Source organism: Poecilia mexicana, unplaced genomic scaffold (genome assembly GCF_051168715.1).
Source record: "Poecilia mexicana isolate PSO_F unplaced genomic scaffold, ASM5116871v1 scaffold_2, whole genome shotgun sequence".
NCBI lineage: Eukaryota > Metazoa > Chordata > Actinopteri > Cyprinodontiformes > Poeciliidae > Poecilia > Poecilia mexicana.
Window position 1 is genome coordinate 40,143,691 of NW_028263371.1, and position 12,577 is coordinate 40,156,267.

Below are 12,577 nucleotides of genomic sequence, written 5' to 3' on the forward strand. Positions count from 1 at the left end.
AGTGAGTTGTTGACTGAGCGTTGGGCACAGTGATAATGAGATGGAGATTGGAAAAACAAGGCTGGAAGTACAGCAGAGGGCTGCACACACACGACACTGTTCCTAATAAATCACCTGTTCTCCTCCGGCTGTTATGCTGGACCTCTGTCGCCGTTCATTGGCTCAATGCTGCTTCACATTTATGAACGGCGTCACTGCTTGCTCAAGGCCACCGTGCTGCGCGCCGGTAAACAACATTATCGAGGCTGTTTCCACGCACAGCGTTTGGTCTGCTAATATTGCTATTGAGTCATTACACAGAGCTTGGAAACGTGCCTGGCTGGAGAACAGAATATCTGAAGGTAACGTTTGCGTTTCAAACTGATGTATCTGATTCTTTGACACGGGAGTCTGTGGAGATGCACCTAGAGTCGCTATCCGACCTGAACGATCTCATTTTGGAGTTCAACTCTTACTGGGGAGATGAGCACAGGCTTAAAGAGAATTTCATAAATCTTCCTGTCTGTGCAATTTTTTTTTTAAAACCTGTACACCATTAGAGAGCTGTTAGAAGCCTAAAGCATGTCTTGGTTTAGAGCCTGATGTAAATTAGTTTCACCTGGTAAGTATTTGGAGCATAAAGGGATGGGCTGTAAAAACAAAAAGTTTTATGATTGAGATTAACTACGGTTTACTAATCTTTCAAACAAATTCAGGAACGGGTGTGACCTAATTTTTTGCTTCAGACAAAAAAAAAAAAAAAAAAAAAATCACTTTTTTTCTGAAGCAAAGTGATTTTGCTTCAGAAGCTACAATTCAGTTGACTTTCTAAGCCTCCGACGGAGATTAGGATAACCTTTGGTGATTTCTGGAAGATGACGAGATGATTTGTTACTGAGGAGAAGCGGCATATCCAGCAGCTGGTGAGGCAAGCAGAACAGTATTGAGACCAAGTGAGGACACAAATAATGTGGCTTTTTTGCAAATGAAGGCCAGGCTGGAGCAAGCAATAGGCTGCTGTGTTTTTAATTTTGAATCGTATCCATAGCAACTGCTCCTAGTACAACCGGATGTGCAGTTAACCCCCAAAATTATTCATAACTCAGAGAAATTTAGATTTTTTTTTTTTTTTTTTTTTTTTTTGTTGAACCAAAATGTGTTTCTGATAGGAAATGAGACTTTAAAAATTTGCTGTAAACAACTACGTGTGCCTTTCTTAATAATCAATGAAATAATCTTTTTTGTGATTTTGTGACAAATATCCAAGTAAAAACCAGAAGGTTCAACTTTCGAAGGGAACATACACAGACACTCATGTTTACAGTTAGTAATGCTAGCCCAGCTAAAGTCGCTGATCGCTAATATCAGATATCAGACGGCTTAAAATGTCAGCTCTGTAATCCCCCTGCCTTTGTGGTAAATTATTAGTGAAACCCTGTTTTACAGCTAGGGTTCGCTCAGATGGTGTGATGTTGCCTTTGCTATGTTATGAATAATTCAGCACCGTTCATGCCAGGCGGGCTAAAGAAAAATAAAATGTTCATGTTTTTCTAACATATTTTTACCACTTAAGTTGTTAAAACCGATTGAAAATCAGCTAAATTTGGTGTTGCATATCAAAGCTTTGCCAAACATAAAGATTAAAAATTAGTCACCAAATTAAGATCAGTTCATCTCTACAACATCCCTTCATTTTTGATGCAAATAACCTTCTAAAAGTGAAGTAAGTGCCACTTCCATGAATCTCCATGAAATGTTTTAACGTGGCATGAATTCACCGTAGCTCAAGTTTGACAATGAAAATATAATGACCACAACATCTCCAAAGAGCCTCACGTCAAAAGATCTTAATTACCCCTTTGGGTTGCACGGTTACAGAGTCTGAATTTTGTTTTGTCCCACCGACAGCAAATCTCTGCAAACTAACAGCTGGGGGTCATTGAGCTGCGGTTTCACAGCTCCGCGGCGCTTTCTGAGTCTGCGTGTGTCCCTGTACGTGCGAACAAACGTGTCACATTTCCTGCACAATAACCAACACCGAGCTAACCACAGCATTCTTCTTCCCCTCCCGCTGCCTTTGCTCATCCTCCCAACAAAGTCACACAAGCCGAAACACACGTGTGCAAAATGAAAAATGAAAAACGAAAAATACGACACACACACCAACGGTCTCTTCCGGTGACATGGGGGGGACAAATGATACACTTTTGCTCAAGTTACTCTCTCCAAAAAACAACCTCTGTGTCAAGTTTGCTCCAAACATCATGCAGTGTTCATCTATCAGGGGCCACACGCGTACTTCAAACCATGATGTAACTTCTGCCGTTCACTTGTGCCCATATCATGCCAAAGATTACACTTTGGGAATATAATTCTCAGTCCTCACGCACATACTGTCATGAGGACTGCTCTAATTATGGAAGCGCAGGAAAATCCTCCAAAAAACTGCTTGTTTCACAATGTTTCCTAATGAAGTCAGATATGGCTGGGACTGATTGATGGAGTTGTAGCGACAGTGTCAACATGACTCACAAAATTTTATCTTAAATCTGACAACCACACTTGGTGTGTTTGTTGTGGAGCTGCTTTTGATCAGAAAGCATCCAAAACTAGCTGGATTTCATCACATGTGCTGCCACATCTTCAAAGGAGAGGAGAAAGTGCAAAACTATAGAGATGCTGGAGTCTTAAGCAGTTCGTAAAATTGCCCTTTCTATTCTTGAAAAGCATATTTTATCTAAGCCCTGTTTCCTCAAATAAAACTTTAAGAGGTGAAAGAAGATGATGCTTTATTGCAGATCAAAAGCTCAGCGGGGGCCCAGTGTTTCTGAGAGCTTGACGTTTCTTTTCTGTCCAGTGCCGTACACATGAGCTGAGAGGACCCTAACCTGACCATCCACATCTGAGAGTGATCTCAGAGTGGGGGAAACGCTCCATTTCTCCCCGCTACAGTTTGCTAATGGTTTCCAGGATCGGAGCTCATCACGGCGAAGACTACAAACACACGAAGAAACAATTACGCTCTTCAGAGCATGAGCAACTAATTAGACCTTTAACACCGACGACCGGGACAAGAATTCCTTCAGTGTAATTCAGTGTAAGTGTAGAGCTGATGGCGGTCTGTTGCGGGCCCGGCGGTGTTTGGGATCCATCAGACGTCGCTTGAGCTGAAGGTCTCGCAGCAGGGCGAGTAGTTCTCATTGACTGGGTCGTGTGCTGATGCTGTCGGTGTTACAGTGCCTTGGAAAAGTACACCACCACTTGTATGTTTTCAGTCTTTTTTTCTTTTTTTTTTTGCATTATACCCAAAAATTTGAATACATTTTCTTTGGAAGGCCTGATCTAAAATATTGCACTGTTGTTGTGGCTTTATGCTTGATGGAAGATAAGCTTCTGTCCCCGTCTACAAACATTTTGCAGCATCCAACAGGCTTTCTTCCAAGACTTGTATTCATTTAAACTTCTCCACATCTTTATCCCCAACAGTGATGCCAGATAGGTGGAGTTCAGTCCTTGGACTTAAAAAATAGTTCTGTGTGGGTTGATAAAATGCAGGCTTCTTTTCACAACATTTGATGGGTTTCTAAGAAAGTGTTCAGATGAGATATCTTTCCAAGTGCAACAGAAAGCACAAATCATGTACATTTTAATAAAATGGGCTGGAAATGTGTCAGATCTGGCAACCCTGATTCCTGAGCATCCTGCTGTGTTCCTTAGTCTTCATCATACTAATTGGTCACCAATATTAAATAACAAATCCCAGAGGCCTTTGAAGGACGTGTGTATTTATACTGAAGTTAAATTGCATGAGGGTGTATTCTCCTTACTTGGTCACTTCTGATTTATCACAGTTTTCTTCGTCCATAAAAAAAAAAAAATACAGTCACTTTATTACCATGCACTGCTTTTCATATATCACATAAAAAGCCTGACACAACATCACAACATATGGGCCTTTTTTTTATAACTAAATACTAAAAAGTTCAAGAGTTACTGTGCAAAGCAGTGAAGAAGAGCCTTCTCATCCTCCCTATAATGATTCACATCTTCTGAGGTGCTACCATAACCCTGGAGGTTTTTCCTAGTCAAATACAAACCGAGAATGCTTCCTCTTTTTACGTATCGGACCACGTGTTCTTGCTGCACGGTGCTAAACAAGGAGCACAGCAAAACATGCTTGGTGTTATTGAAAGCATTCTCCTCTACAGGCCATCACTGTAGCTGTTCATAGATAGATTTAAACTCATCTTCCACTGTTCCATCTCCTCAACTCTGTTATGGCCTTAGGCCGCCAGCAATATAAGCTGCTGACAGCATGTATAATGTAGATCCTACTACCAATCTCCAGGTTCAGGGGGCCTTTCGGTTTTCTCTCACATAACGACTCAGAAAAACCCAGTCGCCTTGGGCAGCACTATTAAAACTATTTTTACTGGAGCTAAGATTCCTGGGTACATCTGTGTCTGTGAAAACTCCTTTGAGCTTAACCTACGATTTCAATACGAGGAGCTATATTCCAATTTGCAGCAGAAATGGTGTGACGGATGCGTGGGTGAACCGAAATGTAAAGAGATGAAATAAAAGATTTATGATTCTGAGCACGCAGTTGAAAAAGAAAAAAAAAAAAAAAGATGTAAGATTATCTGCGTTTACATGACTGAGATTTCCCATTGATGTCTAGCAGAGAGGGATGCAAACTGCAGCAATTAATCACATTAAAATCCTGACAGCCCATCATTACCTATGATATATAATTTAGTTAATAAAAAAGAAGAGAGAAGAGGGGGAGGGAGAGTAGCTCTTATTTTAGCTGATGGATCCTGTTACTGTAATCTGCTACAGTATAAAGCAATAATTAAATGATGAGTGCCTGGACTATCACGCGTTAGAGGACACAGCTAAATTGTCGGACACAGTCTGCTCGCCTGGGAACCCTGTGCTTCTGATGAATAACTGATCTCTGATCTAATTCAATAAATTATCTGCAGCGCTTTCTATATTTTCCACTTGTAATTTAATGCTAATATTTATCTATCACTGTTGCTGCCATTTCCTTCTGGTGACTCACTCCAAAGTAAAGCCGATCACTCTGAATCTCCTCGAATTAGTCTTCAAGTAGAAAAGAAAAAAAAAACCCCGTCATTGTACGGATTGGGAAACCATATTACTCATGTATGGGTTTACTCCAAAACCTACATATACCTTTATTATGAAGGTGAGAGCTTCAATTGGCAGAAGGAGCAGGTTAATACTAGTAGAAATGTGTGTTATCTTCTGAGCTTCTTTGTTCTTTGCTAAACTAGACAAACTGTGAGTCTTTGTGAAGACAAGTTCCTTTGTTCGAAATCCATTAAAATGCTCAGTAGGTTTATCTATTTTCAGATAAACATATCCTGTGAATAGGATTATACATTTGTATGCCTGACAGTCTAGACATACAAATGTCAAGTTGTACTGAGAAAACTGGTTATGTGCTTAGACAGTCATCTGTCAAACCAGCTCAGTTTGACAGATGACTGACTGGTTGGAAACTCAAAAATCCAATTATTTTCCGATCTGTGAACACACTGAATTAGGTTGCGTTGACGACAGGCATGGATGCAGTTACTGAGTAAAAGAAACAAACAACTTTTCAATATTATTCAGATGTTTAAGACAAAGTCAGAGGGAGTACGGAGATATCAGAAATTGTTTTTCGAGAAATAAAAACTAAAACAAAAGACTTTTTCTGTTATAATCTTGTCTCTCTTTTTTATGATAATAATAAAGTAATAGCTCTCACCGTGTGAGTGTTGCCCCTGATTTTGACCCTGCACTAACAGATACTTATTGATAAAGACATTACAAAGAAAAACCTGGCAGACTCCGGGTATAAACTTGAATACGAGTCGTCATCTTTAAACAATGATCTAAAACATATGGCCAGATCCACTCAGAAATGGTTCAGCAGACACAAAACCAACTTTCTTCCATGTTCAGCTCACCCCACAGACAGCCTTAGAGAGAACCCAAGTCTCTGGAAGGTCCAGAGAGAATTGTGCAAACAGGATTTGTCAAACATTCATCAGTGTGTTTGCTCCAACATTGTGACACGTTAAAGTTAAATGTTTTCCTGTTGGAGGCTGTGCAGGTTAGCAACGCAAGTGCCAAAAAATGTGGCATCTTGTTTTAAATAATTACTCTAAATGTGGAATCTATTTACATTGTTGAATAAATGTACTCAATTTTAATGAATGTAATGTAAGTTTTTAGAAGGGAAATGGTGCAACTCAAAAAAAAAAAACATGTTAAGATTTTTTCTTTTTTTTTTTTTTACACAATTTGTCAGAGGTGCTGGAGAGCACTGTAAAATTTGCTCTCACTATATGTAATAGTGTTGACACAAAACATAAACCCGATAGACAATTTTTCAACATTCATACTATTAATAAACCAATTAAACCAGACAATATCGACACAAACAATATCAACACTGTTACTGCTATTATGCTTTCATGACTATTATTTTATCTTATTGGTAGCAACTGTTTTTCTAATAAAAAACATTTTACTCTTTCTTTGGCTCTGTCTGATCATACATGCGTTCAAGTAAGAGAACACAGGTTTTTTTCATTCTGAAGCAGTCGCAAAGTACACAATTTGTCATTACTAACAAAACTGGCAGCTGCTATTTTCCCAAAAGCAGCTACAGAGCCACACGCTGGCATGTTTTCTTTGTCAGTGGATCAGCCTTTAAACACTCCAATCATTGGATGAGAAGTGGAGTCCACAGGCAACATGTTGCAAACCTCCAGCTCCTCAGCAGGCTAACAGCCTTCTTAATATGCCCCTCTGTGGTTGGAAAACTACTTGTGCCATGTGAATGATGAAGTCAGTGCAAGTGAAATGACTTTGTGTGGTTGCGCTGTAAACCAATACAACACTTGTTCCTTCTGTTGTGTTTGTAACAAAGCAGCTGCTCAGTGTTTGCCATCCAGTTCATCAAACCACCAGCAATAAGAGCGCGGCCAAAACAACCACCGCTGAATTTTTTACTTCTGCAGAAGAGAAATATACATTGTGATTCATTTCTTTCCTTCTGTTACCTTTGGAGAGACTCTTGGGCTCCTGCATATAGCTTTTTTTTTACTTGTCTAGGAACTTTTTATAGGTAACCAATGACGTTGTCTTGAGTTGTTTTGGGTTTGGGTGTGTTTATTTTTTCTGAGTTTGTTAGTTTTTATTCTGTGATCAGATCAGCCGTGTGTCTGTTTTTCTTTGCTTCAGTCTTTTCTTAGTTACTTTAGTTTCATTATATTCCTTGTGCCTATTTATTTGTTAGAGTTAGATTCATTTTTCCCAGTTCCCCAGCTTGCATGCTCTCCCTCACCCCCGGTGTCATTTTCTCTCTCTCTCTCTCCTCAGCCTGCCTTCTGCTCTCTCCTCTCACACCTGCAACCCATTTCTAATCACCCATCTGTTGCTTGTTCAGTAATCAACCTCCCCAGTATATGTACACCTCATTCTCAGTCACTCCTTACTGGTTCCTCCTGTTAAATCCAGTTTCTTCCACGTTCACTTTGTTCTTCATTTCTGTGATCATTTTTTTGTTCTGCTCTGGCTCCCTGCGTCATCTCCGCCTCGCTGCCTTTGAGTCCTTCAACATCACACTTATTGTAACAGACATGTCATCCATAGAGGTTTAATCAGAGTTTGACATATGGCCAAATGTATGAAAAAAACAACAAAAAAAGTACACAGAAGTGAGATAAAGGTATTGTTCAGAGGCTGTTTTGGTGTTCAATTACATATTGTTGCTAATTCCTGCCTAAAATAAAATAAAATCACTAAAACTATCATTTATTGGTCTAAAACTTCTGAAAATCCATTATGTTCCTTCTGTATGGTAAGGCTTGATGTTAATTTCATTAAAAAAAGACAGGAAAAACATCAGCATTATATTGCTACTAAAGCCATTTTAAATGCAATAGTCACAGGGGGAGCACAGGATGGATGCCCCCAATGGAGTAATGTTATAATCCTAAAGTTTAAATTGTTGCTGTGGTTTTACTAAATTTTATTATGTTGATATATTGTGATCTGCTGCCAGAAAACAGAAACAGCTGATACTTACAATTTATTCTCAAAAAATACTCTATGAAAGCTGTTCAAAGACAGTTTTCCTGCTCTTGATTACAATCACATTTGCTTACTTTGCCCTTTGAGGATAAATATTGCCCTCACTTTCATTCATTGTGATGCAAGTTCACCTACTTTTTTTTTCCTATTACCTTTGTAGAGATTCTTGGGCACCTGGCAGGTGTGACCACAGCCGTTGCTGCAGCACTTTTTGACTGTGGAGCACTCTCCATCCTCCTCACAGCTCTCTACGCAGGCTGCAGCAAAGCCGCTGGCCTTCTCTGGCGCGGGGCAGTCGCCTTGCTTCACCCCCTCAACGGACTTCAAGAACTCGCAGCTTGTAAGACACTCGTAGTGCTTCTTGGGAAAAAGGGGCTAAAGAGAGAGGAAAGAGGGGGAAGGAGAGGGAAAATATATGTCAGATTAGTTTTTAAATGGCTGGCTGCAAACAAGCAGCTCTTTGACTTAACAGTGACTGTCCTGTTTAGATTTCAGCTTGTGAGTCACTGAAACGGTGAGCATATTAAATGGCTCTGATTCAGTCTCTCAGGAGGGTGTCGTTACAGCGCAGAAAGAGTTACTTCACACCCCTTTCAGACTTTCCCCTCGGTGAAATTTCCCCACTGGGTCTCAGAAAGCTCAAACCCTGGAATCCTGAGGTATAAGCTCAGTTATTCGTGGTAGTAGTAACATACCTCACATAAATCTTGGCACTGGTTTTCCTTCAGGTCCCAAGATCCCTTGCAGGGCTCCAGACACTGGAAAAAGGAGAAGGGTGTAAGTTCTTCAAAAGACGCAGCCACATCAAAGACCAGCTGCTGCGGAGCGCGGACCAGCATCTTAACTGACACCTCGCTGAGGCGCTTCCTCCGCCACATTCACAACAACCAGTCACACCGTGTTTTGTTACAAATGCCAGGCATGCCTTCAAAGGACACTCACTGTCTACTACAAAAGCAAATGAGGGTCTGCAGACAGAATCAAGGCCGCTGTGGAAATCTACTCATGCTTGGCTTGGTATGGTGTCACCCTGACAGATCTTTCCTTTTCACCTTAAACAAGACCTAGCCAAAACATGCAGTGTCTTGCAAAAGCATTCATACCCCTTAAACCTCGCACATTGTCACGCTGCGACCACAAACCTCAGTGTGTTTTATTTCAATTTTACATGGACAGTGCATAATTGTGAAATAGGAAGTAAAGGGTTTCACTTTTTTCTTTTTTTTACAGATAGGCGCCTCCTTTCTACTACTAAGTAGAAAGTAGTACAATCAACTGCTTCAATATGCCAACTACTTGACAAGAGTTAGTTTAATCTCAGTTCTAAGTAAAAAAAAAAAATTGACCAACATGTAAAGCAAAAAACTAGCTTAGCACATCACCATGCTGAAACATGGTAGTGGCGGCATCATACTGTGAGGTCAGAGTTAATGGGATGAAGGAAAATACAGGGCAATCCTGCAAAAAAACAAACAAAAAAAAAAACAGTTGCAGACTTGAGTTGTGGTGAAAGTTCACCTTATAGTAGTAGCAAAAATACTTTAAGACATTGTAAGAATCTAAATACATAAACTAAATATTATGAAAATAAAACATGACAAAAAAGATAGGTTCATAGTGCAAAGCTCACATGGAAGGTATCAGCATCTCAGATATCACTTTTTTTTTTCCAGCGTATATGGTCATAGCATAAGAACATCTGATATGTAGGCTATTATAACACTCACTAACCCATTGTGTCTGAATATAGTTGCACACAGCACATTTCAGGCTTTTATTTCCGCAACGTTGTGTTTGTCTGCCACCAGGGTGCCCAACTTCAGTAACTGAGAGCTGCTATCCACCAACATTTAGATACGCCCCTTCTCCAACACACCTGAATCAAATAAATGTCTCGCTACCAGACTGCTGCAGAGCTGAATGACATTCTGATGAGCGGTTTCAACATTTCAATTCAGGCGTGCAGGACAAAGCATGCATCCAAAAGGTGCAGATAGCTCTGAAGGACTGAACCCGGACACCCCTAGTCTATCACGTAAAATCTTAAGAAAAAAAAATTAATTGATGTTAGCGGTTGATAAGTGAAAAACACTTATGAGGCAAGGCTTTGTGGTGCATGATGCACTCTGGCACTGGGAATGAACTCCTCTTTAAAGAGTTTAAAACATGTTACACTTGGTTTAGAGTTCATGGGATTCAGATTTTTTTTTTCTTTCAACACAGGGAACGCATTTACCAAGCGCTCGACACAGGCACGGAATTACAGAAAAACCTCACGATGAACGAAGCTCAAACTCAATTTACCAAGCATAATGAGATGATACAATGAAAAAAAAAAAAAGAAGCTCTGCTGCAATACCAGTCAACCATTCTCGCTTTAGACACGACAACAGACACCGAATCAGATTCAATAAAACAGCCGCGGTACCTCCAGATCGTTCTGCAGACAGAGTTCAGATGCAGAGGAGCAAGGCTTTTTATGTTCTCCTGCAGCTGGTGTGAAAGAGAAGAGCAAGCTCAGGGAAACCACTGCCAGGCAGCATCTGCACAGCACTGGGAGCAGCCCAAACCGCACCACCCGACAACCTGCCAAAGTCCCTCATTCAACCCTACTTAATTTAGCCTCTTTCATCGACTACAGCGCTAAAGGTAGATTGAATAATGGACTTTCAAGACGTTCTCCTTTATTTCTCATCCAGTCCAACATGTGAAAAGGACTTGCAGAGTTATGTAAGGTACAGTGCAGCAGATTGGCTCAATGAGGGCATTTATCGTGCAGCGGGGACGGCATTAAACACTGTGGTTGATGTAAGAAATCTCACATCTCAGTCAGAAGGCCAGATTTGTATTTATTGCTATTTAATTCGCTCATTAGGCAGCTCTGTCATTATTTAACCATCCCTGGTGTAAAGTTTATTTGATTTTTATGGAGTGTGGTGGACGGGTGCATTATGAAACATAAACCTTGCTTCTGAAGGACACGCTGCAATCAAGGGAAGACGCCCAAGAGCCTGCCAGCACTCCATTACACTCAGTCTCTCGTTGCGTCGCCAGCATCGTTTCCGGCAGGAATAAGCTCGGGCGCGGACGAGGTGACGAGTTCCTTACTGCTGGCTCGAGACTGTTGGGAGGGAAGGTATTTTCCTAATGACTTCATAGCAATGCAGATATCAGTCCTGTAATTTCAGGCGTACGAGTGTCAAGTGAAGAGATAATTGGTGGAAGATGAGAGCTTGAAAAGGAGCTAATGTGGTTTGAGACAGAGCCAGGCAGGTGAAAACTCTGCAGCAGCTCAGGGATTTGAGATGACACTTGAGCTCTGCCGAGCTATCCGAGGCAGGTTTCAGCCTATGAAGATGAAAATCATCTGCTATTCATAATCTGTCAACTTTATATCATTATTTTGATCTGGGCTGCGAGCAAGAACTGCATCCCCAAGCCTAAACAACAAGCAGTTGGACTGGTGACAAGGAGCTGCACCACAGCCTAAAGGACATTCCACCGATAGACGCACATGAAAAGCCTCCAAATCCCCTCTACAAATCACTAAACATACACACATAAGCCCAGGGATCAAGCACATTCTGCTCACTGAACAATCTTCAATCACAGACTGAACGTATTCCTCTGGCTTTTCTTAAGGTGCAAACTCCCCAGCTACTCATGCGACGTTACAGTCAGTGTCACCTCGAGATGGTCTAAGCTTCTGTGCCAAGCTGCATGAATTAGCACAGCACATTGTGTACCAGAGATATTGCAACACAGATCCGAAAGCTGGCTGTGAGTTTAGTGTTTTCTCACCCACATATAACAACTCTTTTTTTTTTTTTTTTGTTGTTGTTTGTTTTAGAAGTTTCCCTCTAAATGAAAAAAGAAATTAACTGAATCCTACCAGGAACTTCTGCTGGTAGTGGGTTTTATCGTAAATGACACTCTTAATAAAAGATAAGTATCGGTGTTGAGGCAGATAGCTCCCTGCAGGTGTGATGGAAACTGCCAATCTGTCAGCGTTCCTTGCCAGCCACACCCACTAACCTGACATTTCAGGAGGGGAGAGGAGGGCCGACGACAGATGTTTTGCCAAAGTAAATGGGATAGCTGGATATAATTACAAAGGTGCTATCATCAATCAAGTTCCTGATTCTTATTTACACAGTTTGGTTCTCAATCTAAACCATGTTACTGATGCTGCCAAGGGAGGTAAAACAGCTTGAAACACAGCCAGAAACTTTACTTCTTCTTTGCCAGATTTTTTTTTTCTTCTGCCAGGAATATCTAGCCTTCAACAGAAAAGAAAAAAAAAAGATTTTGAATTTCAGTGTTTTGGTAAAGTAATTACACACTTTTTAACTTTTTTTTTTTTTTTTACGTTGTTGCACTGTTTATATTACAAATAAAAATCTCAAAACTGAGAAGTGCATTTGTATTTAGCCCCCTTGAGGTAAAACATTATAAGATCGACTTGAACTGCAACTACTGC

At 40.6% G+C, this 12,577-nt stretch overlaps 1 protein-coding gene across 1 annotated transcript in view; it reads right to left on the reverse strand.

Moving 5' to 3' along the window:
- Positions 1-12,577, reverse strand: part of LOC106919846 (anosmin-1) — a 59,892-nt gene that overhangs the window by 17,356 nt on the left and 29,959 nt on the right. The window contains exons 3-4 of the mRNA XM_014990481.2: positions 8,793-8,855; positions 8,250-8,472 (exon numbers count right to left, since the gene is read on the reverse strand). Coding sequence (XP_014845967.2) covers positions 8,250-8,472; positions 8,793-8,855 — 286 coding nt within the window. The remainder of the gene's footprint in view (positions 1-8,249; positions 8,473-8,792; positions 8,856-12,577) is intronic.